Source organism: Lathyrus oleraceus, chromosome 6 (assembly GCF_024323335.1).
Source record: "Lathyrus oleraceus cultivar Zhongwan6 chromosome 6, CAAS_Psat_ZW6_1.0, whole genome shotgun sequence".
Taxonomy (NCBI): domain Eukaryota; kingdom Viridiplantae; phylum Streptophyta; class Magnoliopsida; order Fabales; family Fabaceae; genus Lathyrus; species Lathyrus oleraceus.
In genome coordinates, this window is record NC_066584.1 from 417,150,823 (window position 1) to 417,176,269 (window position 25,447).

A 25,447-nucleotide genomic window follows, 5' to 3' on the forward strand; every position below is an offset into this window, starting at 1 on the left:
TATGATTATTTCTATAAATATTTTAAAAAATAGATTATTTAAAAAAAATCGTAAAACTTTTATATTCTTAAATGTCAATGCATCTCCACTGAAACTAATATTAAAAGTTATTTTAGGAAAACAACAATTTATTATGACGAAAAATTTCCAGATAAAAAACGAAAGTAAAACTAGAAAACAAAATGCATGCGAAGCCAAAACCATTGCGCCCATTAAGAAATGATGTGAAGTCGCTATCATGCGCCGTGTGAGTCAGTATCCTATCCTCTTCTTAAATAATTGGAAACATGAAAAAATTCACAGAACCCTTTTTATTTTATCCTTTTCATAATTATTCGTCACGCAATTTTATTTTCTCGCCGAGTTTTTCGTCCAGGTGGCGACTGACGCCCGCTCTCGCTACTCATCCTCACCGTCGATCCACGCGCCGTCACCGCGCTTCTGATTATCCGGTATTGTTAAATCCCTTCTCCTTCTTTTTCGATCTTAGATTTGCTCTTAGTTTATAGATAAACTGAATGGAAACTGTCACTTCGAAATCTCACTTTGCTTTGTTTGATTTGAGTGTATTTGTTCGTGATTTGATTCCTGTTTCTGATTTTCTTTCTCCTGCATTTGTAAGTAACTGAGAAACTTTGCTGATTTTTTTTTGCTTTTTAATTTGTTTTTTTTTTTGGAGTTGTGAATCTGTTTGAGAAATTGCGTGTTGTGCTGTTGGGAGTAGTGGCATTTAAGTAGAGATTTTAATTTTTTTTCTCGTCATTTTTTCTTTTTGCCCAGTGCATCCATAGGTTTTTTAGTTCGTGTTCATCAGATTGGTAAGAAAATATTTGTTTGGTTCTGCGGTGAAAAAAATTGATTCTGGGCAAATTGATTCTGGTTAAAAATAAGTTGAACTTGAACTGATTTGTGTTTGGATAAATAATTGCAAAAGTGAGGGGAAAAGGTGCAAAAATTATGTTTAGATTAAAAAATTACAAATCTTAGCTTCAAGTAGAACAAATTCTGGAAAATAAAATCAATTCTACTTTAGAGCAACCAAACATGTTAATATCAATTATACACATCCAGAATCAATTTTAAGTGCTCCAACAGTTAAATCAAACATACTCCGAAAGTATATGTAAATATTATGAACAATTTTGATAATTTTACAAGAAATGAAATCAATTACTTTATAGCCCTTTTTTAGCTGTTTTTTTGGGTTACATATTCTACATGTTTTTAGAGCATCTAGAAACTTGTGCTAGTCTTAAAGTGTTTTTGTTTGTTGGAGATTCTCCTTGCCTTAGCTTTGAAGGCTTTGGAAATTTGTAAATTCACTGTTACGTTGGTTTTGGTTATCTTACTTTTAAAAAAATAAATAATTCTTTTGTTATCTTATTGACATTGAAGTCAAACTTGTTCAACCAAGCATATTCTGTGTTATGATTTTTGAAGAGTGTAAGTGCATAAGAAAATATTGTTTAAAAAGTTTAACCGAAGGACTTTAAAACTAAGGAAAATCAATCTGATCGTTGATTTCGTTTGGTTGAAAAGGCTGTAGCTTTTGTTCTTCTAAGAGGAGGAAGTCATATATATAAATCATTTATGGCGTGCCGATGAGCAGAACTGATGTTATTTGCAGTAGAAGGTGGAGGATTCTTCTCTGCTTCGGCTTCAGGGTATAGCAAGGGCCTGAGCCTACTCCTTTTGGGACAGAGGAATGAGGATAAACCCATGAGAGTTGCACCCTGGAACCAGTACCAGTTGGTAGACCAAGAATCTGACCCTGAACTCCAGCTGGCTTCCACAAAGAATCGCCTTTCCCGCGGGTGTGCCTCCTTTGTTTGCTTTGGTCGCACTTCCGCAGGGCTTGATACTCCGTCACCTCTTAAAGTGGGCCCTGCCCAACAGCATGATGTTTCATCAGGGCTACCGGTTTCTAACGATGAAAAGGATCCCTCTGCTCATGTAGATGATACTAATAATGGTATAAAGGTCACACTTAAAAGTAGCATTAAAAGGCCACAAAGTAATAAATCAGTTTCTGTTGAGGATACTAATGAACAAGAAGCATCAGGCGGACATGGAGTTTGTACTCCTTGTGATCAAACAGAAAGAAGAAGAGTGCAGTGGACAGATGCTTGTGGTAGCGAGCTTGTTGAAATACGAGAATTTGAGCCCAGGTATTTGAATATTTATTTTATATATCAGGTGTAATAAAAGGAAAAATCTTTCTCTCCGTACAATGATACAATTTTAGAGGTCTTGTTTACCCGATTTTATCGTCAGGACGTGGGAGCTCCTGATACATTATTTTGTGTAATTGATAGAAGTGCATGAGATTTGCTAGAATGGCCTTCTTCCTTTTCCTAAGTCTTTGTATTCATTGTGATGACTGATAAGTGAAACTTCTAGCATTTAGCTTGAGGCTGAGTTGAATTAAATTGGTTTTACTTCTGAGAGATGAAGGGTGAACTGAGTTCTGATTAGAGAACATGTACAATGAGCTTTCCCAAGCTCAAAGTAATTTTATATTTTGTTCATTCCAAATTATATTGGGTTCAACTAATGCTGGATGATTAAACTGGTAGATCTTAAATCTCACTTTGTCTTTGCATAGGTATACAAATCTTCTTACAATTTCCCTTTGAAAATTAAAGGCAACTAGATATTTGTTGTGGATTAGTAATCCTCTAAAGTTTGAAGCTTTCCTGTCTTGATGTATGTTTTTCCTAAATCTGAGACTAAAAGCCATTGTTTCTTAAGTTGTCTATCTGTTTTGTATTCTTAGAAGATGATTATAGATACATTTGGAATGTCTTAATTTATTCTTTCAAATTTGGATTGATTTCTTTTTATCTATTTTGGAATTTTATGATGAAGCAAGGAGTGGCGCTTCTGTTGCCATGTGCTTTTCCTGAAGTTTTTGGGTGTCTGTGATCGGAGGTGAATAGTAATATATATTTTTTTGGGAATTTCAACATTTCTTGCATGCTTTTATATGATGTTTGATTAGTGGGTATTGTAACGTGGTTTCTTGGAACTGGGTTCGGAACTTAGGACAGTTTTGTTATTTTGATTTTATTTCTCGATATGGTTGTTTTTTGTTTTTGACCTATTATTACTAAAAGGGACCTTACCCTCTATTATTTTCCTATTCCATTATGATCAAATTTATTTTGTTGTCCTCAAGAAGTGTATAAACAAAACAGATTCATAAAATTTCCCTTTTTCTTTCTTTCTTTCTGGGTATGCTATCACTTAATTTCTGCTATTTTTTATTTATTTCACTTTATTGATCTGTCCAGACTTGATGTTATTATCAACTATTATTGGACCCAATTGGCCGACTTTCTACTTGGAATTTTCTGTGTTGTGGCTCTATGCATATAATGTGTATTATAGTTCTATACCATATGCATTTTGGCCATTTCTTTAGTATAAACCTGTATTACTTCTATGATCTTCAGTGGTTTTATCTGTTTTTTGCGTGGAGATTTTGATCAATTGAGTACGTTCAGCAATATTTTTTTGCTGTATCTGTAGGATAATCAGGAAGGATTTAATTTTAGTATGATTTGATTTTTATTTATTGCAGTCCATTAGTTTTCCTGATTATTGGGACAACAGTTATTGTGATTTCTTCTATGTAAACAGTACTAGATTAGAGTAATAAACATGAAAGTATTTTCCTCATTACTTTCTACCCGTTATCAAGCCACTTTGGTCGCGCCCGAGATATCTAGTTCTAGGAGTGAGAGGGTCTGTTAAAAGTTCCGCATTTGATGAGATATAACTTGGAAAATTGTTTACAAGTGGGAGCCATCGCTTACAAGTCTATCACAAATTAGGTCTTTACTGCATTAGATGTGTTTGTTAATAACCCTGTCCTATGCCCTGATAGGTTGACAACCATTGATTTGTGTAATGTGTATAATAATGCCATACATGTTACTATATGAGTTGGTTGTGGTAAAGTTTCTGACATTATTCCTTATCATTTTTTCCTTTTCACTTTTATGTTTTATTATCTGCCTGTAATTGATTGATTCCTTACGATGGAATTTGTCATTCAACTGCAGTGAAGTGGATGGATCAGATGATGAATATGATCATGGAAATGACAGAACTTGTTCCTGTGCCATAATGTAAATTGGAGTTTCATTAAGATTATTGGGTCATTCATAGGGATGTTCACTGCTGCTAAGACAGTCCATCACTCAGTTAAAGGCAAAAGGAGTGAAGATTTTTTGGTCCTTTGAGATATATACACACCAACATCTTGCTTGAGTGATTGTTTGTGTCTCTTCTACCATTACTTGCTGCGGCTTCAAGTTTTGTTCCTAATACCTCTCATCAATTTGTTGTATAATTCTTGTGTGAATTCTTTGCTTTCATCATTTTTATGCTACTTGGTGTTCTTATTTATAAGGATTAACAATTTTTTAGTTCTATGCTGTCTTATCAAAAGATCATACAAATATAAGCTTTTGTAAAGTATCAGTTTGACTGTTGACAAATTTGTGATAAGGATTTTTTTGAGCAATTGATTTACAGGCTTTTGTGAGATTTCTTGAAATTTGTGGTTTGAAGAATACCAGTTGTGTCAAATATTTCTCGATTGATTTGTTACCTGGTGTTCTAGAATAAAGCAAAGCTGAGAATAAAATTGCCGAGCTGATTGATTCTCTTGCATTCTCTCGCCTATTTCAATCTCTTATGTTTCAAATTTGGCTCAAATTGCATTGGGAAGGTTGTTGGTCATGTTCTTTTACTGATTGGGATCAAAATGAACCAATAAATTTATTATAGACCGATTATTACAAGATAGTACCAAGTATTCAATCAAATTCAGTATCATCAACCAATCTATAGGATTATATGGATAATGGAAAGAAAAAAAAATAGAGAGGATAATTATCAAAGAACGAAGGCGGAGAGCACTATGTAGTCTTTTCGAAGCACTTGATGCATGATTATGTTTGGGGCATTTTCAGAAATAGTGAATAAAACCATCAACAACAATCCTTGTACCAGAGTTGCAACTATCATCAACATTCAATTTTACAAAACATGGTTGTGGAGGTTTTCAACACACCACCTTTGTATAAATGTATCTAAGCACATAATGCTACTTCCAATAAATTTTCTCCAAAATTCTTTGACTTCTCCATCTCCATATCTTGAGTTCACAAAGCTACAATAAAAACTTGAAAAGACTAGGAGTGAGGACCTTCTTTTATCTAATCTTTAGGTGTGGATACTGAGAAGAATTATCAAGTATATCTGATAAAGATAGTTTTTCAAATCTTATGAGCCAAGTGACAATCCCTTGAGCAACGAAGCATATATTTTATAGTTGTAGAGAAACCACCATAGAGAGTACTAGTAGTGAGATTGTATTTTTTTTTAACATTGTTGATAGAGAGTATGGAGAGAAAGCAAAATAAAATGAGGAGTCTTTGCAGACGCCTTTATTCTCGAAACCCATTTTTAATTCTTTGTTGCTTTTCAAGTTCTATTGCGTGCCAACAAGTAATATTAGTTGGATTTAGGAGTATAAATTCTTGTAAGTAATTTCTTATCCACTTATCATGTGTTTCCTCATTATAAATAACACAATACAAGAAGGGTATTGGTCAACAAGTAGAACAGTATTTGAAGATTGATATTTCCTCGTTACAACAACTTAGAGCATAATTATCGGACGTATCTTATATATGCAAAGCAAATAGTGTCAGAAAATATTATTATTTAAATTCCATTGCATGCTTTTAATAAACTATTTGTTTTCTGCAACAACCTAGGCGTTGGCAAAATTTCTTCTTTTAACCGATAATAATATACTGAGTTGGAGTATATTGTTAGATTAATGAGACCCATTAGAGTTTAAAAGAAGTGGCATATATATTTAAAGAATCTAGTTTTTTTTTTTGAAATGGGAGGACCTAAACCCAAAGAAAGAAACTAAATACAAATACTTTTAGGGATGTTAATCCTTAACGTGTCATGGAGGAAAGCAGACACAATTTTTGGTGGACACTTGTTATAGAGGATTAGTTCATGGTCGTTTGTTATGTTCAAATTAACCAAAGTGTCATCACAATGATTAGCTTCGTGATAAACATGAAGGATCCTGAATGTGATGCGTGTCGGGATCTTGATTGCCTTCAATCAATACGTTTTGAAACTCATCTTGCCTTTAGGGTTCAAGGGATCAGTAGTCTCCGTCAAATCCACAACTACAACTGCAACATCAGCATTTACAATACAAGTCGACTTAGCCGGAGAACCCGGGGAAAGAACGCAGAATTAGTATCAAGGGATAATTCTACAAAAATTAAATGAGGAAAGTATATGTTCTGAGAGTCGTAGAAAAATACGCAAACGGAGAAGAAGGAAGGAAAATAAAAAATGTGGAAGAATGATATTTATAAGCAAATACAATGACAACCAAGAGTCAATCGATATTGATGACAATTGTTCCGATTCAGCGGTAGTGGGAAAGTTAGTAAAGGTGGTTGAAAATCCACCTAGGAAGTAATTGCAAATGATGGCATTTCCCCTTGGAAATCGTGGCGCAAAAAGGTGTCATCATTGCGCATGATATCATCAAAGATTACGCACAATCAAAATTTGATGGAAGACAAAACGTCAAGTTTCTCAGTCGAAACTGGACTTTTAGGGGGGCAATTTGTTAACGAGTAAATTTCGACTAGAGCAAAAGAAGGAGCAAGAGCGAGAGTTTCGACAGGCAAGATGGGCCAAAGGACATAGGCCAGGTCGAAAGGATGTCGACGGGGAACGAGGCAGTAGAATTCGAAGTCAAACAAGCAAAAATGAGATAATCAGTTGAGCAGAACATGAGAAAGACATGGGGCTGCAGGTTTAGACGCGTGGTACACTGTAGATGGCCAACAACAATGTAGCAGTTATTTCTCATTATTATTTCAGTAGATTTGATTTCTAGTTTTAAGGAGGTCTCATTTGTAACATTGTAGAGGGAAAACACTCAAAGTATCAAGCGTTTAGAGAAAAGAGTTCATTCCCACAAAAATGTATGCTTGCGCCCACCTTTACCTTCAAGCAATTTAAATTACCAAATCTTTTTATCTGCTTCGCCATTTACAGTTTATCTTGTCTTTCGTTCATCTATTTTAATTGCACATTTTACAAGCATTTCTTGTCTATCGTTTTCTTAATCCAAACATTTAAATAAAATATCCCATAAACTTAACACTTAGTTTAGGATTTTGTAGCCGATCCTGCAAGTAAACCTCAATAGGAGGCTAGAGATTGTTCGCGCGGGAACCACATGCGAATACTAGTACATACCTGTGAGGGGGATATTGGGTTTTTATAGGAAACTAGGACCCTTCATACCTTGATCTTCATGTATGCGTCGGACATTTGAACCTGTATCGGGCAGTATACACAGACTATCCAAAATGTTGTTGTACATTTAACTTGCATTATTGCATATCATTGTTGTAACAATGTATGCATATTGAACTGTTAGAGCTAAACTATTGCATCGTCGAACCTTTGAATCTATGATGTTGCATCTCATCATACCATCAAAAACTGATTCAACATATGCATTCCTTTGGGAACAAAAAACCTTTTTGCATGCATAATCTTGCATTTCATCAGACCAAACCGGGAGAGCTCATTGTTACTTGGCCTTTGTCCAAAACCTGCTACTGTTAAGCTGACTTCCAAGTATCCCTACAACAGGCGCAATAACCAGAGGATGATAATGGATTAAATAGAATAGAATCAGGCTACCATGAGAAAATATATGATCATTGTGAAGGCCCAAATGGGTCAACTTATGGAAGCTATGCAAGATTTGGCCAGGGGTCAGGAAGAAGCACGACAGGCTAATCTAAGGACGGCTATTGTAAATCCTTTTGTAACACTTCCTGTGAACCCATTAGGAGGAACTGATACACATATTGTGACTCAACTGTCTCCCGAGGGAGGTCCCATGTATCAAAATGTTGCTCATACGTTCAACATCCCTGTCAATAGGAGGACTCAACTTAAGATATATGATCATCACAATGTTGTCTTCACCCTAAAAGATAATTTAGTGTATGATGCCTTTGGACCATCGACTGCTGAGATGGAGACGAAACTCTGTGCTTTAGAGGAAAGAATGAAAGATATCAAAGGATCTAGTGCATTTGGGTTGGATGCTGTAGATATGTGCCTGGTGTAAAAATTCCTGCTAAGTTCAAGGTCCCAAACTTTGGAAAATACAAAGGGGTCAGTTGTCCAAAAATCCACATCGGGTCTTTTTGCAGGAAGATGGCTACTCATTATGATGATGAGAAACTGTTAAGGCACTTCTTTCAAGACAGTCTTAGTGAGGCTTCTCTCGAGTGGTGTATACTGTTGGAACACACACATATACGAACATGGAGGGAGTTAGTTGAAGCCTTTCTGAAACATTATTAGTATAACTCAGATATGGCTCCTAATCGAACTCATCTCCAGAGCCTTGCTTAGAAATCAAATGAATTATTCAAGGAGTATGCCCAACGATGGAGACACTTGGCTGCCAGGGTTCAACCTCCTCTTCTGGAAATGGAACTGGTAGACATGTTCATGAATACCCTTCAGGGGCCTTATCTTGACAAGATGGTTGGAAGTGCCTCTTCAGGATTTTCATACCTGGTCATTGCTAGTGAACGGATCAAAGACTGTTTGAAGAATGGTAAAATCCAAGATACAGCCAACGTGTTGAACGGATCTGGCCCATTTTGGAAACTTTAAAAGGGAGATGTTGCTAGTCATTAAGACATTATCATAACCGATTGTAAAATCGCTTACGTTTCTTCCAATCGATTGGTTTAAGGTCCCAATCGACTGGGTAGTTCAATCCAATCGATTGGCTTAAGGCCTTAATCAAATGAGTAGTTCAAAAAAGCCTTTAAAGAAAGTAGACAATTTCCTAATCACCCGACTTTTCCTTTAAAATATTTTTAGAAGATAAAATACGTTTTTTTGTGTGTGAGGGGAGGGGGTGTGCGTGTGCGTGTGTGTGTGTGTGTGCGTGTGTGAATACATCTGTGTGTTTGTATGTACGAGCACTTCATTGGAATCTTAAGTCTCTTACTTAATGAGGCTTGAGATGCCTCAAAGTTTGGTTGCTATCATCAAAGAGTTGGAAAGTCATTACCACCGATTTAAACAACCTTTGGTGTTGTCGTTATCAAAACTTTAGTCAAATTATAACCTGCATACCTGCAAGCACATAAATCCATTCTATCAGCATCAACAAGGGAAACATACCAATTAGAGGAGTAGCCTACTTCCACGAAGGAATTTTCGATACTCGCATTAACGTGGAAGATATAAGTCATTTCCTAGAATTCCAAATCGACTCACGAACATTGAGAGGTATCTGATGCTTTCATTCGACTATCTCGATGCACCATAGTTGTTAGGTTGCCACAAGAAAACAAATTATCATAAAGACTCGCAAAAAAATTGCAAAATTCAGTATGAACCTTTCCGATTACTGCCCCAAGGGACTTGATGGAGAAACTAGTTTGACATTTTGCTTCAGTAGCTAAAATGGCACCCAAATTCTAATAAGCTCGAGTGAGAGAGATAGCATGAGCAGTGGCCTCCTTGGCTTCAGGATCATTGTCACCCTCTACATAATCCATGTCGGATACAGGACTCTAGTTGGGCGCATTGGGACTATAGACATAAGGGTTAATTTCCAAAGGGTCACCGTAGAAATTTTCTACAAGACCTGGATGGTTAGCCTTAGACAATGACAAAGAACCTCCACCGTCAAAATCACTCAATGCGCCCATAGGAGCATTCCCCAAGTTGGTCATGACATAGACAAGAAGAGTAAAATACTTTGGGTAAGTAGACGAGAGGATACTTGAAGAAGAAGAGAAGAATTTGAAATCGTGCGACGCTCAAAAACTCTAAAACCCTAAATTGGAAAGGCCACAAGGGGACTGGAGGTTGTTGACGACCGGCGAAGGAATAAGGTTGCAAAATGACAACAAATTCCAAGAAGGACAGTTGAAGCAAAAAGTATCTTCGAAAAACTAAATCTCTCTTATATAGAAGGTCAAGCCAAATAGATCAATGATTTAGAATGCAAGACGACAGACTAACAAAAGGCAACAATTAGTTTTATGTGTTGGGAACATAAATGACATTGAGTGCATTTCAATGTCCTAATATGAGAAATTGGAAGGTACACACGTTAAATAGTACGAAGCGACATATATAGAGATCCACCTTTAATGCGCCTGTCCATCGTTCCCACAAATCGAATTTGTCAAGTCTCACTCACATTCAATTTGGTAAGTCCCCGAAGAAACTTTTTAAAGACTTCCCGTTCAACACTCCACGACAAGCCTTAGAGGCAATTGTTTTGGCCCGACCAATGATCCAATAAGGAAATACCCATTAATGCTTCAAAAGAGGTATAACAACTCGTTATGTCATGGGATAAATAATCCTACGCACGTGAGACCCTAGGTACATTCACACTTTCCACATTTCACTTTATCATTTTCTTGATCAGTATCACTGACTTAGGTCATGAAGTGTTAATCTTACAGGTCGATCATTGCGATTCATCGCACCAGAGACTTGCAACACCATATTAAAAGTCCAACTTTTTAAATTCTGATTCGAACATAAACCATTTTAAATATATATGTAAAACTAAACGGTAAGCATAAACATATATAAACCATCATATATATATATATATATATATATATATATATATATATATATATATATATATATAATATATATATATATATATATATATATATATATATATATATATATATATTATATATATATATATATATATATATATATATATATATATATGTGTGTGTTAATTAAAGAAATTTGTTCAAATCATTATAAATATTAAATTATTTTAATGAATTGACTATATTCTGTTATCATTGTTTAACCAAAATACAAATTAGATAGTAAACTAATATACTGTCTATTTTTTTATAATTGTAAAATGATCCAAACATCTTAACAATATCCAAGGGAGATAATATATTGTCATGAACATAAGTCAAACAATAGCCAAAATCCAATGGTTGATGTTGCACCTCAAATCTCCACTCCATTTAACTCGAACCACTTTCCAATGGAAACTTGGACATACCTTGTCCACACACACTTATCCATTGATTTTGATAACACATGTTCACAATAACTTCAACACAAAACACATCAAATTCAGAATCTTTTAGTATCATCAATCTCCTCAAAAAAATGTCTGTAACATCTTCAATCCCATGTATCAAAATCCCAACAACTTCTTCTTCATGTGCATCTTCATCAACTTCATCTTATTCTTTTAGATTCTCTTCTTTCAAACCTTATGCTGTTACTGTAAGAAACTCTATGAGTGAAGGTCCTTTGAGAAGACCAATGGCTCCTTCTGTGAAAGAACCATCTAATCTTCCTCAACCCTTGAAACCCTCACCTCCTTCTCAATCTCCACCACAACCTCAGAAACCAAGTTCTGCTGTTGTTGGGGATGATAAAAGTGTTATTACATTAGAGTTTCAGAGACAAAAGGCTAAGGAATTGCAGGAGTATTTCAAATTGAAGAAGCTTGAACAAGCTGCTGATCAAGGTCCCTTTTTTGGATTCATTGCCAAAAATGAGATTAGCAATGGAAGGTAATTTTTTTTAAACTTATAAGATGCCCATAAACTGTTTGTGAAAATGGTTTGACTTTGTATGATAAGTGCTTATGTTATAGGAGGTTATTAAGTTGTTTATCCGGTTATGAGTTAATTTTGAGTTTCTGCTGGGTTGTGTTGTACATCAAAATATTGATTGAAATGAACCTTAAAATTTGTCTCAGTTGTTTTGTGACTATAGGCTAGCAAATTTTAAGGGATGTTAATTCCAAATTTGTTACTTTTTTTGTCTCCTTTTAGACTAAGATGATAACCTTGGTTCTGTAGTTATGATAGAGATGAATGAAAATCAAGACGATTACGATGAGAAGAACTCACTTAAGCTGGTTCATATTAATAATAACGGAGAGTTTAGCTCCTTCCTTTCCTTAATTGGAATGACAAAAAGTTTTTTTGTAGAGTTCTAAAATTGTAGCAACCAGTGTAGGACTAGATTGTAAGCAATTAAATGATGAATGGTGTTTATATAATAATAGTACACTTCCTTACACAACAGCTTCTGTTTCTTGGTGTGGCTCAGCTACCTTGTGAAAGAAATTTCATATGCATGTCCTTTTAACTTTCCTACGAAAGAAGATGCCTTCAAGGCATGTCTTATTGAAAGTCATTATCTTTTCAGCAATCAGTAATTAGTAGAAAAAGCATTTCCATAATTGTAAATCTGATCAATATGAGTTAAGAACATACATAATTATTAGTGTTGTTTCTGAATTCTGATCTTATATGTAGTATTGTTTTTAGTTTCTTAAATTGTGTTATCTTTTGTTCAAAATGGATACGTATAAGTTCGGGTGAATGATGTTTATTCTGATATAAAAAAAAGTTATACGATACTTGGGCATCAAGGCTGAGTTTAGTTTATAATCACCACACTTCCTCTACTCCCAAGGCGTCTTTTACCAAAGGACAAACCTAACGAGTGTTTACTCAAGGCCCATAGCAGACAATACATCTGAAAAGTGGTGCAGCAAATCTTTGTCTCTAAGATTGGTGTTAATTGTGTCACAAAGTGACCTAAATACATTGGAATGTATGGATTTTGCAGCATTTTTTCTCTCCATTGGTTATAATTATACAGCTGTTGATTATGTGATATTCCAAGGCTAATTTCATCTCAAAGAAGCTTCTTATCAGCTACTTGTGTTTAATGAAATGTACTATTTTTAAAAGGATTATCTATAATCTTGTGTGGATTATCTGTATTTTTAATTAATCTGGACTTGATTCTTGTTTCTTCAGGTGGGCAATGTTTGGTTTTTCTGTTGGGTTGCTAACCGAGTTTGCGACGGGATCAGACTTTGTTGATCAAGTGAAGATCCTTCTCTCCAATTTTGGGATATTAGATTTGGAATGAATATAATAACTTTATATAAAATACATTGTCAATAGTTTCTTGTTGCTTTTGAATGTGTAAACAAGGTTTATCAATTTGTTTCATCTTCATATGTAGCAAGCAAGCTTGCTTTATTATGAAGTTAAATAACAATAATGTGATTATCCTTTTCCAGTATGCACAATTCTTGCTTTACATATGGCAAAAGTGTGAGTACACACTGTCATAACAATCTTAAGTTAACTTAACAGAAAATTGTAATGGTTTAAATAATGATACAATGCTCATCTCAAGGACAAATAACTAATCAACTGTTATAGTTTACTTAACAAAAACATGAATTGTAAACTATGTGCCAAAAACATTTCTTTTGAAAACTAAGTTTTCTTGTTGTAGAAATATTGAACCCAATCTTGCTGATAATGGTTTAATATTGATCCTTTTCTAGCTTAAGCTAACACTTTCTCCTTTTAGCAAGTCTTCATAAGTTGGTTACAACTACTTTATGTATTAGGAAAGTTGTTAGGTGTTACTTGCTAGAAGTAGTTAGAGATAGCAAAGTTTGTTAGATGCTCTCTCTTTCTGTTATATATACTTGTATGGCACACCATTGCACTTTAAGCACAATAACAAATATTGAATGCTTCATTTCATCTTCTTCCTCTCAAGCTCCATTCATGGAGTTTTATCTTCTCTTCATGATTTCTAAAACTATTTTCATGGAGATTTTGGATTCTTAACATAGTATCACACGCCTTCATCGATCTACCTTTTTCATTCATTTTTTGATTCGTTCCTTTTTTCCCCTGCTATGGCCCCGCCACAAATTTCTCCACCGCAACCAACTTCTGAGCCAAATAGTCCTTATTACGTTCATCCTAGTGATAAACCTTCATCTGTCAAAGTTACACCCGTGCTTGGAGGCTCAAACTACCATTCTTTGGCAAGATCAATGCGACAAGCCCTTTGTGGAAAATTGAAGTTCGAATTCGTTGATGGCTCCATTTAAGTTCCTTCTGATGAATTTGATCATTCCTTCTGCGCATAGAACAAGTGCAACATGCTTGTTCATTCTTGGTTACTCAATTCAGTCTCTGAGTCAATTGGTCAATTGATCGTGTTCATGGAAAATGCAATTGATGTATGGAACGATCTCAAAGAGAGGTTTTCTCAAGGAGATCTAGTTCGAATTGCAGAATTGCAACAAGAAGTCTATGCCCTTAAATAAGATTCAAAGTCTGTTACTGAATTCTATTCGACTTTGAAAGTCCTTTGGGAAGAGTTAGAAGCCTACATGTCAATTCCAACTTGCACTTGCAGAAATAGATGTTCATGCGAGGCAATGAGAAACGCTAGGAAGAATCACAAAATGCTTAATGCTATTCGATTTCTCACTAGATTGAATGAGAATTCTGCAGTGGTAAAATCTCAGATTTTGCTCATGGATCCTCTACCTGACATGAACAAGATCTTTTATATGGTTCTTCAACATGAGAGGCAACATAGTTTTGCACCAGTTGAAGACTCTCAAGCTCTAATCAGTGTATTCGGATTCAATAAATCCAATTCCAAACTTGGAAATTCTGCAACACAATCCAACACTTCCAAGTCCAAAATGAATGTAGTCAGATTCACAGTCTGATGTAGATTGAGTAGGACGTATTGATTAAAGGAGGTCCACATCCTGCCCAATTTGCATTAGAGTACCTAGAATTTGAAAGCTTGAATCTCTAAGAAACATTATACCTCTTTTAGGATTCCCTTTTAAATATCGAACAACTCAACATGCAACATGATAATGTATTTGGCTTGGATTCTGCAGAAATTGACTCAATTGTTGTGTTGCTAGTGTGATGTCAGGTATGATGTTGTTCAAGTATAATAGTCTGCCAATAAGTCTTCTGTATGCAGTAACATCTTCAAAGGGTTTACTTTGATCTTGATATAGTTTGATTGATGAGTTGAGAGGTGTGTCAACATGTTTTAATGCGAGTAGTTTTGTGTCTTTTAACAAATATAGGCAATACTTTTTTTGTTAGATGACAATCCCCTCTTTTGAATGTGCCACTTCAAGGCTAAGAAAATATTTCAATTTTCCAAGGTCCTTTATCTTGAAAGCATTGTGTAGAATTTGTTTGATACGATCAAATTCATGTAAGTATGTACCTGCCAGGATAACATCATCAACATAGACCAATAGGACTGTGGTGTGATCATCTTTTATCAGTGTGAACATTGAGTAATCTGATTTTGACTGAGTGTATCCAAGTTTGAGTAGCAAATTTGTGAGTTTCTCATACCACTTTCGGCTGGCCTGTTTCATGGAGATTTTGGATTCTTAACACTTGTAAAACATATGACATGTCTAACGAGAATCCAACATCACAATTGATATAAAACTTATTTTTATATCTTGTCTCTTATGTTTATACTATTAGGTTTCATTTTGATTCTCTCTAATTTAAACGTTTCAGTCTTGTTATCTTATGTTAGTAATGTTAGTATTAGTTGATCCTTTATGATAAGTTTGAGGGTTTAACTTGCCACCCATAATTTATACATGACAAAATCAAAATTTCCTGTAGTGTATTGTAAATTTCTGATGTATCAAAAATTTTGAAATTTTTGGGAAGTTGCAAATGATACCGGAAATTTCAACCTAAGTGAAATTTCCGGTAATGTTATTTGTTTGAAATTTTAAACGCTCAGGATTTTGCTGATAATTTTGGATGATTGTAATTGCACCAACAATTTTTGTGTGGTCCAGAGTAAATGCAAAGTTGTATAAATAAGGGGTCACCTGTTGTTTGATAAAAACATCTAAAAAAATCCTCTTCCTCAATTTTTGATTAAGGAAGAAGTTTACTTCAGTAGAGATTCACCTCCCGTAGAGTTTCAGCTACCGGATGACACCACATCTCTCGACGCCTTGACGTCCAAGTTGAATAAATTATTGCCTGGTATCGAAAACAAAAAGGTGAGAAAGATCGAGTTTCGTCAAGATTGGATTGATACTAACGGGAAAGTGAAATACAATCTTATTGAGTTGAAGGCCGATGAAGATGTGAAGGATATGTGGAGATCATTTTACCGTAGGTTAACAAAGGAGACGGTCGAGTTAAATGTTAAGACTTCAAGGTCCGTTGACGATATAATTAAGATGATGAAATGTCCAGAATCATCTGGTAGTGTCTAGGTTTTCTTATTTATTATCGTTTTTAAGTTATATTTAAGTTATGTAATCCATTATCAAATGTTAGCTTATGTTGATGTTGCATCAATGGGAGATCAAAAATATTATCTAATAAAAAGTTATGATGAAGATTTATGAGTAATATACAAATAATACAAATAATACATAATATACAAAAGATGTCTAAATAGCCCCCTGCAGGCTATGTGTGCAGCCAATATAAATCTCGCCATTTGAGTTTACCAAACCCATGAGGGTCTCCGTAATAACTGCAATCATATGGAGGTACTACTGGTCATCGACATCAACTGTAGGAGGCGGCGATAGAACATCATCGATAGGTACCCCAACATCAGAAGGTCCAATATCATTTGTATGTTCAACATGTGGGATGATGCAATGGTATGATATAGCGAGGTACCACTCTAAGTAACCATCCTCACACTACGAGAGGTGCTGAATCGTAATTGCTCAGTCTCTAATGGCACGACCAGAGCTGATGAAGTTACTCTGAAACCACCAATCAATGCCCGCAGATGGTATATCTGGAACTGGTCATGGGATGCTCTAAACATAACCTTTCTGTCGCAGACACCTCTCAAGCAAGTGTCTAACAACCATGGTCTCACGGTGGACTCTTTGATCTGTGTATGGTTTTCAGATGACATCATATACAGTCAACGCAACGAGCCTTATCATGTACTCAACAACACCACCAGGATGTGACTGCCTGACCCTACATCTTCTCGCCCGTGGGGATCCCACTGGGGGATGTTGTACCCTCTTGTCACATATGATGGAGAAATGCTTGTATATCCACCACTAATATCAAAACACAGACACAATAAATAATAATTAAGAAATGTTAGTCGTAACATTTAATTAAGAAATCAATAACAATTAATAATTTCAAGTATACCTGTAACATACTCAAATAACCAACAAGTTGTTCAGTCTCAAATATTGTTGTCACTCTAAGTGTTGTATACAAGATGGTCAACGAAACACCCCCCAAGCCCAACTAGTAACGTCAAGGCTACTGAACAGGAACACATATCGGTCGTCGATATAAATACCTGACTTGTCCATAAAGAGAGTACATGCTACTAGGTGTAACATGTACACCCTAATGGAAACTGCATAACTCCGAGTCATAACAAGCTCGTCATACCTTTCCAAAAGCCAAGACATATGAAGGTGAGCACCTCGATTGAAGGAAAACTCATTCTATACGACCTCCTCAGAAACTCCCAAATCTCGTGCAACAGTCATACATGCAAGCGACGAGCTAAGAACAAGAGCCATCCAGAATCTGACGCCGATGGGGAGATGGAACAATGAGGAGACATCATCCAGAATGATAGTCATCTCCCCAAATGGAATATGAAATGCAGATGTCTCCTTGTTCCATCTCTCAACAAAAGCAGTAAGTAGTGAAATGTCGAGCATGATGGGGGAGCAGTAGGCAAAATCAAGGAGCTCGAAGTCACGTACAATCCATTTCACCTCCTCAGGCATCAGAATCTTCAGGAAGTATTTCATCTTCGACTTGTGCGATGTCACCTTCAGTGGGATACAGTCCTGTAACAAACAATTTTTAAAAAAAATTAGCAATTAACTTTCATGGCACAATAATAAACAAATAAAAGTTAAACATAAAAGATATAGGGTTAAACATGCTTTTAGTCCTCATAAATATTGCAATTTTCACTTTTAGTCCCTCAAAAAATTTCATTCAAAAAATGCTCCTCCTAATATTTTCCATCCATACTTTTGGTCCCTCCTGTCAACGTCCGTTAACAGAAGTTGACATGGAACGCCACGTGAAAGTTTTTTGGTGACTGAACACACACGTGGTAGTTCCAACATAGCGAAGATGCTGATGTGACATGCCACATGGCTAAGATCAACACCAAACTTAAACCCATAAAATTTGTAACTAATTGGTAGCTAAAATCGTAGCTAATTTGTAACAAATTGAAAAACCAGAAAATGTATCCAATTTTGTTTACTATAGCCACCATTTATAAAATTTCTTATCATAGTTGGTGTCGATGGACATCCTTATCATTTGTCATACTTAGTGTCCATCACTATAACTTCAACTCTCAGAAACTCGGTATGCTTATTCATTCGAGCATAATTACTTCAGTTTACAAAAAGGGTTCAAGGTTTACAAGTTCTCCAAGACAAAATCGTGGAACTAGACAAATTGTGAATCACATGGCTGTCGATGCTCAACAACTCTCAAATATGATGATGCAGTTTCATCCTATATGGTTGATGCCGTAAGACCCCAATTTTGACCCTAAGATCCTTCATGTTATCTCATCATATGCATTAGCATTGGGATCACAACTTGGCATCCTCCTCACCCCTTATTCATTGGGTTTGCATTGGGAGAGGTAACCAAACACATTTGGTTGAATCATACCTTATTTTTATTTTTACTAACCAAAATACCAAAAATATGTCATTGTATAGTTTAACTCTTTTGTAGGTAATGCGCATGCTCACCTATGCTCTATCAAGCTCATATATAGGGTTTGAGACCCTCAATGCAAGGAGCTCAATCAATAAGTGTTTCACATTGGCTCTAGACATCATATATGAATCCCTATAATCTTCACATTTTATTTTGATCAAGAAATCATCAAGAGTTTGGAGTTGGTTTGCCTTGGAAACCCTAATTCATCTGGGTATCTTGTGTGACTTCTTCAACAAGCTTCTTCAACAATGGATCAAATATTTCAAGGGATACTTCACATTACATCATACTATGCATATATGATCCTCCATGAGTCCCAAAAGTCAAGAGAATGTCAAGCTACCAAGATGGTTCATGGTGGTTGACCAGAGAAAGTCAAATGGTCAAAGCTGGGGTTCCCTAGACCCTATCTCCTACAATTTTTGTCATATGAAAATGATTCCAAGATAAAAGTTACTCAAAATAACATTCCAAACAACTTCATGTTGAGGTCAAGATCTATGTTTTCTTGGGAAGTTATTTTTTATGATGAAAGATTATATGTCATTTTGTCTGAACCCTAGTTTGGAGGTCAACTTCCCAAGACCATAACTTTCTCATTTTTTATGAGATGAAATACATTCAAATTTCATGATAAAATTAAATATGTATACTTCAACTTTTATGTTTTGAGGAAGTGAAAATTCAACTTGCAAATTCATGTGCAAAGAGGAAATATTATAGGTCATTTTGGACCAATACCATTGAACAAGTGATTTTCCTCAACTTCTAAAATGCATAACTCCTTCATGCCAAATCCAAATGAGGTCAAGTTTGTGACCATATTTAATAGGTTTTAAATATATACAACTTTTATGAAGGAACTTTTCTTATTTTAAGTCCATAGGAAAAGTTATTCAAGATGGAAGGAGTGAATATTTGACTTGGGACTTAGAAAAGTTTCAAATATGTTTGATTTCCCAAACTTCCACCTCAAAATTCATCATGATCCAAGCTTCAAATGAAAAAGTGTTCAACATGAAAGTTGTTCCCCTTGATCCCACCTTTCCAAAAAGTCTAGAATCATCTCATTTGGACAAAGTATGAGGTACTTGCACATGAGTGTAAGTTGAAGCACCATTTGGATAATTTCAAGTTCCAATTTCCACACACACTTGCATGAGCTTCTAACATGATTTCAGCATATTGTACATTGGACTTTGGATCAGATGAAAGTATTTCACGGGCCTCATGAAAGCCCATGCATCCATGCAAGGGAGAATTTGAAAATTTTCCAAATTTGGAAGTCTGCAAATATCATTCACATTGGCTATAAATGGGACCCTTGATGATCAGGAATCGGATCCCTCTTGCCCAAGCTTCGACCCCCTTCTTCCCCAAACACCGTTGAAAGGATAATCTTGAAGGTTTCTTGAGAAACCGAGTTTCAATTCTCCTTCTATTTTAGGATTGAAACTCCAAGAGTCCAAGCTTTCTAACCATTCAAATCATCTTCTGCAAGCTTCTAGAGTCAAGCCAAGCCAAATTGGGAGCAAGATCAAGCAAATCTGGAGCTCCTTGAAGGTGAGATTTCAGAAACTTTTCTTCTTCGGTTTTCCCTCATTTCTCATCCATTTTGACTGATTGTTGGTTTACTGAAGTCCTACCAATGTAGACAACAAGATTGAGTTACTTTGAGGTCAAATCGAAGCAACTCAGTTCATGATCCTCAACATTCAAATCCCTGTATCTTTTCATATACTTGGAATTAGACAAAATTGAGGTCAGATTCGAGCTCCTGAGCATTTTTTCTTTAAATCCATGTCTTACTTTTTCATTTTGGTGATGGTTGATGGTGGACCAGTCCGGTGAAGTCCACCGGAGAAGAAGACCGGAGCTATGGCTCCGGTGATGAGTTGTCTTGCATCTCAACCATATGATCCTTTTAAAATGTTTTAATCTCGTGTGTTGCTTTTGAATACCAAGCCTATGCCGCGTTGACTGCAGTGCACCATGGAACGTGCAGTCTCATCCATCTGGTCTGCCACCTCAATTAATGAGGGAGATCAGATGGCTCTCGTTTTTTTGAATTTTTGAATTTTCCATTTAATTGCTTATTTTTCATTAATTCATATTAATTTCATTATTGATCCAAAAAATATGGGACTTTCACCAAAAAATTTCAAATATTTTTCTCTTTTATTTTATGAATTAAAATGATTTTTTGGTTTAATATTGATATTTTTCATGATTTAATTGTTTTTGTGCATATTTTTAATTGTTTAAAAATACTTCTGCCTTTTCAAAATTAATGAAATTTTTTCTCCAAGGTCCTTTGACCTTGTTTGACCTATGATAAATCTCTTGGCCATTTATTTGGTGTTTTAAAGAGGTTTTAGGTTTTTGATCAAACATAATTTAATTTAAATGCATTTTAATTTGATTTTTAATTGTTTAATTGTGTGAAAATTATGTTGAGCCATTTTTATTGACTTGTGAAGTTTGACTATGTGTTTGGGCCATGGTCAAGGTTGATTTGACTTTTGTTGGATTAAAATCATTGGATTTAGGGGACTGATGAAATGTACATTTCATTTCCCAAAATGAATGAATGATTTTAATTTGATAAAATTCCTCCCATGACCAATTTGTGTTTGCCTCATTTCCCCTCCCTCTTCATCTTCAATCCCATTCTATCCCATCCCTTTCATTGACCAATGAAGTCTCAATATCCTAACGCTAGTTGGTTCATCAATAACTTCATATTAGATGAACCAATACAAGCATGGATGAGATTAGGTTCATCCTTTGATCATTTTCTTTTTGTGTATGATATGTTTTAGGAGTATGGTCCATTATACCATATCTCTAACATGCATTAACACCAAAATTTCCATTGCCCGACCTCAAATAGTTGTGACTTCTACATAAGTCCAATTATGATTGCTTAACATAGCGTTAAATTTTGACACAAAGGCATAACATTCTAGTAAGTGAGATTGTAAGTCTCCCCCCTTTCATGGTATTGTATGGAAACTTGGCCTTTTTCCCTTCCTTTGGAAGATGTCTTGGTTCAAGGATCCATGCTTGTGAATAGAGGGCTGAGTGTTCTCCAAAGAATGACTTAATCAATTGAAAAGCAAAACTCCACTAACATCTAATCAACTAACATTTGACTAACTTTTATTATCATTTGCTTTTAATTTCAAGTCATTTCCTTTATGACATTTAAATTCAAGTCATTTAACATTTCATTTGCCATTTTTACATACCATTTAACTTGTTTATGTTTATGCCATTTTCACTTTGCTCACTTGAGCCATATATTGTGATTGTATATATTTGTTTGTGTATCTTGTTTGTGTTTGTGGTCTTAGGACCTTAAAATACCTAATAAACAAAAAAAACCTAAAAAATGTTTGTGTGGACTGTTGGATTTGATATGAGCTTTGGACTTAGAATTATGCAACATTCCATATGCAAAAGGACTTGGCCAATGCCAACATTTCTGAAACCAAGTTCTTGTGATTTGAATTCTCATCTGATGCAAGTATTGAGATCCACACGAGTTCATCTGCTACATGGTCTTGATGCAAATGTTACTTTGAACCAGTGTCTAATGTTTTATTCTGAGCCATTCAAGGAGTATGTCATTTGATACATGGGGAAGATTATGAAGAAGACTATGAAGTTGCTAGCTTGGATGTGGCTATCTTTATTTGATGACTTGTTCTTCACCTTGCTTGCTTATGGATATTGCTTGATTTAAAGTCCAAAGGAAAAGTGGGTTTCTATATGACATTTTTGTCTATTGGATTGCATCCCATTGGTCAGATCTCTTCAACTCTTAACTTTTAAATTTTTGCTTAGGATTAGTCTCTTCATCTCCTCCCACTTCTTAAATTTCAAATCTCTCCCCCTTTTCAAAACTCTTCTTTGCTTGTGATTTCTAACTTAGAGTTTATTGCAAACTAGAAACTTTGGCCTTATGCCATTGCATTTTTGAACTCTTTTCTTAATCAAACTTGTAAATTAATCTAATCATATTGACTTAAAATTTCAAAAGACAAAAAGAACTAACACTCATTCAAATTCTCTTAGGCCTTTTGTGCCTCTTTTAAACTTAAATTTTTGTTAAAAGCAATTCACTCACGTTGAAATTGATACCACGAACTACGAGGTTTTGATCCCTCATTTTATGTTGGTACGTAGGCACAAGTCTGAAGGTCTTGTCAAACACAAAAATATAATTAATTAATTCATTTCTCATTCCCACACTCTATTTATTGTAAACATCTTTTATACCAAAACACATGCACACATAAAAAAGGGCTTCTTAAGAGTACCTAGGACACTTTGGGTACTAACACCTTCCCCCTGTGTAACCAACCCCGTTACCTGTAATCTCTGGCATCTTATTAGTTTTGATTTGAGAACTTCTTATCTTTGGGTTTTGTTCGTACTTTTCCCTTTTCCTTTGGAAACAATAAAAGGGCGGTGGCGACTCTGATTTTATTGACGTTAAGTTTATCCATAGTTTAATGATCATGAATTTACCGCTACAAATGCCATTGGTTACTGTTGCACTGACTCTTATATATAGCTATATTGGTGTATCTGCTCTTGCTGCATTTCTTGGAACTGCTGTAGTTTTTCTTTTCACACAACAATATCTTCAGGAGGTTAGATGAGTTCATGATGAGCAAGGAAATGGATGAGAATTCAATGCAAAAAGAGGAGAACTGTGACCAATATTGTCAAACTCGCAAGTCTACTCATACTTGTAAAGGGTCCATAGAGTCGACTCGCAAACTCGTAGGAGTCTATGAAAAATTAAAAACTCGCAAAAAAATTTTTGAAAGAAAAAGACAAGAGGAGAAAATGAATAAAAAGAGCTATAAAGTTAGTTATAAAACCATCGAAGTAAAATCTAACTGGAGCACCATCATTCGAAGAACTTTACCATAAAAAGCACCAAATTCAGGTTTAGTCACTTTACTAGTTACCATGAGAAGCTTTAATATTGGAAAAAACACTTGGATCTATGAATGAGTATCAATCTTATTCAACTTTCAATAATCAAAGTAATTGGTGACATGGAACTAAAATAGACATGTATGATGCACCAATTAGTTGATAAGTTCATCATATGTCTAGTAAGGATAACTGAAGATGTATTGTTCTTAATTGACCAATTTATACTCCTAAAGGAGTTTGTTGTATTGGATACAAAAGAGGATAACGAGGTTTGTTGAACTAAGAATGCAAATGTATTATAATATATGTTGACGAAAATTCAGGAGGAAAAGTAAACTTATCGATCCATATAGATTATTTTAACTTCTACAAAACTAAGGTGATCATACTTGAAGTTAGCTAAATGAAAGACATAAAGTGAAAAAGAGTACACATAGGGTAATTTGATTGGATGCGCAACTATTGTGAAATTTAATATACCAACTAACTATTGAGAATTATAAGAAAAGAAACAATTAAGCAATTATTCAAATCCTTTTCCCATTTCATATGATTAATCCTTTCCTGAACCTATAAAGAGTCCTCTTATATCACTATTATTTAAAAAAATATTAGGCACGATGTCTCATCACACAACACGTCTTGTCTAATTAAGAACATGGAATAAATATGCCACAATTACATATACCCTATGTCTAGGGATTATAAACAACCTCTCAACAATATTTAGTTCTAATAGAATTATCTATGATTATTTCTCAAACACTGCCTAGATCAATTTCCCCAAATTCATAAATAGGAAAAAAAACATTAAACATAAACTATTACTGAATAACTATAAGAAGTAGATTTGTACATAAGTAAGACCTAAATGGATTACAAGGCTCACATTAATAATGGGGAGATTCATCCATGGAGACTTAACATAAGGGAACTAGCCACTGATCCTTAAGGAATTAATGGATAATTTAATTTAAAGAAAGCAATTACACCATACAAACAATAAAGGATAAAAACCTTATGATTCTTTTCCTTCTCCTTTGCTCAATCGCTTTAGAATATGTCTTTTATCTCATAAAATTTGGATTCCTAACAACTGAATACATTTTATAATTTATAGGAAAAAATATATTTTCTCAAAATCATGTCCCTCTTTCCTAATGACGCACCGTGATTTTGTGATGTTGGTGACATGTTAGCTTTGTGATAGTAAAAAATCATCATACCTCATATCTTGAGTGCCACAATATTTCCAATACTGAATTGATTTTTTATGCCCCAAATCACACCTTACCCTGTGTCTGACGCGACATGTGTTTGCTCAAACTTGCAATTTCTCTTATTTTATTATGTTTCATGTGTGTGAATCCTCTCTTTCTTTCATCATCATAAATTCCATGGTAATATCACATAGGTTATCTGGTTAGAATAATTTTTACATGAATTGGTCTTTTCCATGAATCTTCAAATTCATTATTAAAACCTTCAAAACATAAACGAATTAAAAGTAAAATTACTTAAAGTGAATGAAAATTATAATAAATAATATGCAATGGAGAACTATCACCACAATCCTAAACTTGAACATTTCCTTGTCCTCAAGGAAAAAACTTGAAAATTGAGATTATAAGAAAACATGAGAATTTACCTGCTTTGATAATAATCTCTAAGTTTGATGCTACTTACCAGAATACTTCCATGATCATGCTCATATTTTACTTTTGTTCTCATATCCCAAGATAAATAATTCAAAAGAAATTGATCAT

The 25,447-nt window shown here is 34.8% G+C and overlaps 2 protein-coding genes across 5 annotated transcripts; both read left to right on the top strand.

Annotated features, from left to right (window-relative positions):
• Positions 1-228: 228 nt before the first annotated feature.
• Positions 229-4,554, top strand: LOC127091125 (uncharacterized). Of its 4 annotated transcripts, none has more exons than XM_051029684.1 (4): positions 229-452; positions 1,631-2,168; positions 2,869-2,931; positions 4,068-4,554. In XM_051029684.1, exons 2-4 carry the CDS (start codon positions 1,720-1,722, stop codon positions 4,135-4,137), a joined length of 582 nt encoding a protein of 193 aa, XP_050885641.1. In that variant the 5' UTR covers positions 229-452; positions 1,631-1,719; the 3' UTR covers positions 4,138-4,554. The 4 variants fall into 4 exon arrangements, with proteins under 4 accessions (XP_050885641.1, XP_050885640.1, XP_050885638.1 ...); XM_051029683.1 differs by having other exon boundaries at positions 230-452; positions 1,628-2,168; XM_051029681.1 differs by having other exon boundaries at positions 237-452; positions 1,540-2,168.
• Positions 4,555-11,082: 6,528 nt separating this feature from the next.
• LOC127091126 (light-harvesting complex-like protein OHP2, chloroplastic) lies at positions 11,083-13,221 on the top strand. Its single transcript, XM_051029685.1, has 2 exons — positions 11,083-11,687; positions 12,951-13,221. The coding sequence occupies exons 1-2, from the start codon at positions 11,203-11,205 to the stop codon at positions 13,063-13,065; spliced, it is 600 nt and encodes a 199-aa protein (XP_050885642.1). The 5' UTR covers positions 11,083-11,202; the 3' UTR covers positions 13,066-13,221.
• The last annotated feature ends 12,226 nt before the right edge of the window (positions 13,222-25,447 follow it).

Bases quoted from the DNA above. Each gene is read 5' to 3' on its own strand.
- LOC127091126 (XM_051029685.1), top strand. From the start codon at position 11,203: ATGTTCACAATAACTTCAACACAAAACACATCAAATTCAGAATCTTTT. The intron at 11,688-12,950 runs GTAATTTTTTTT...TTGTTTCTTCAG, and splicing joins AATGAGATTAGCAATGGAAG to GTGGGCAATGTTTGGTTTTT.
- LOC127091125 (XM_051029681.1), top strand. From the start codon at position 1,615: ATGTTATTTGCAGTAGAAGGTGGAGGATTCTTCTCTGCTTCGGCTTCA. The intron at 2,169-2,868 runs GTATTTGAATAT...TTTATGATGAAG, and splicing joins ATACGAGAATTTGAGCCCAG to CAAGGAGTGGCGCTTCTGTT. The intron at 2,932-4,067 runs GTGAATAGTAAT...ATTCAACTGCAG, and splicing joins TTGGGTGTCTGTGATCGGAG to TGAAGTGGATGGATCAGATG.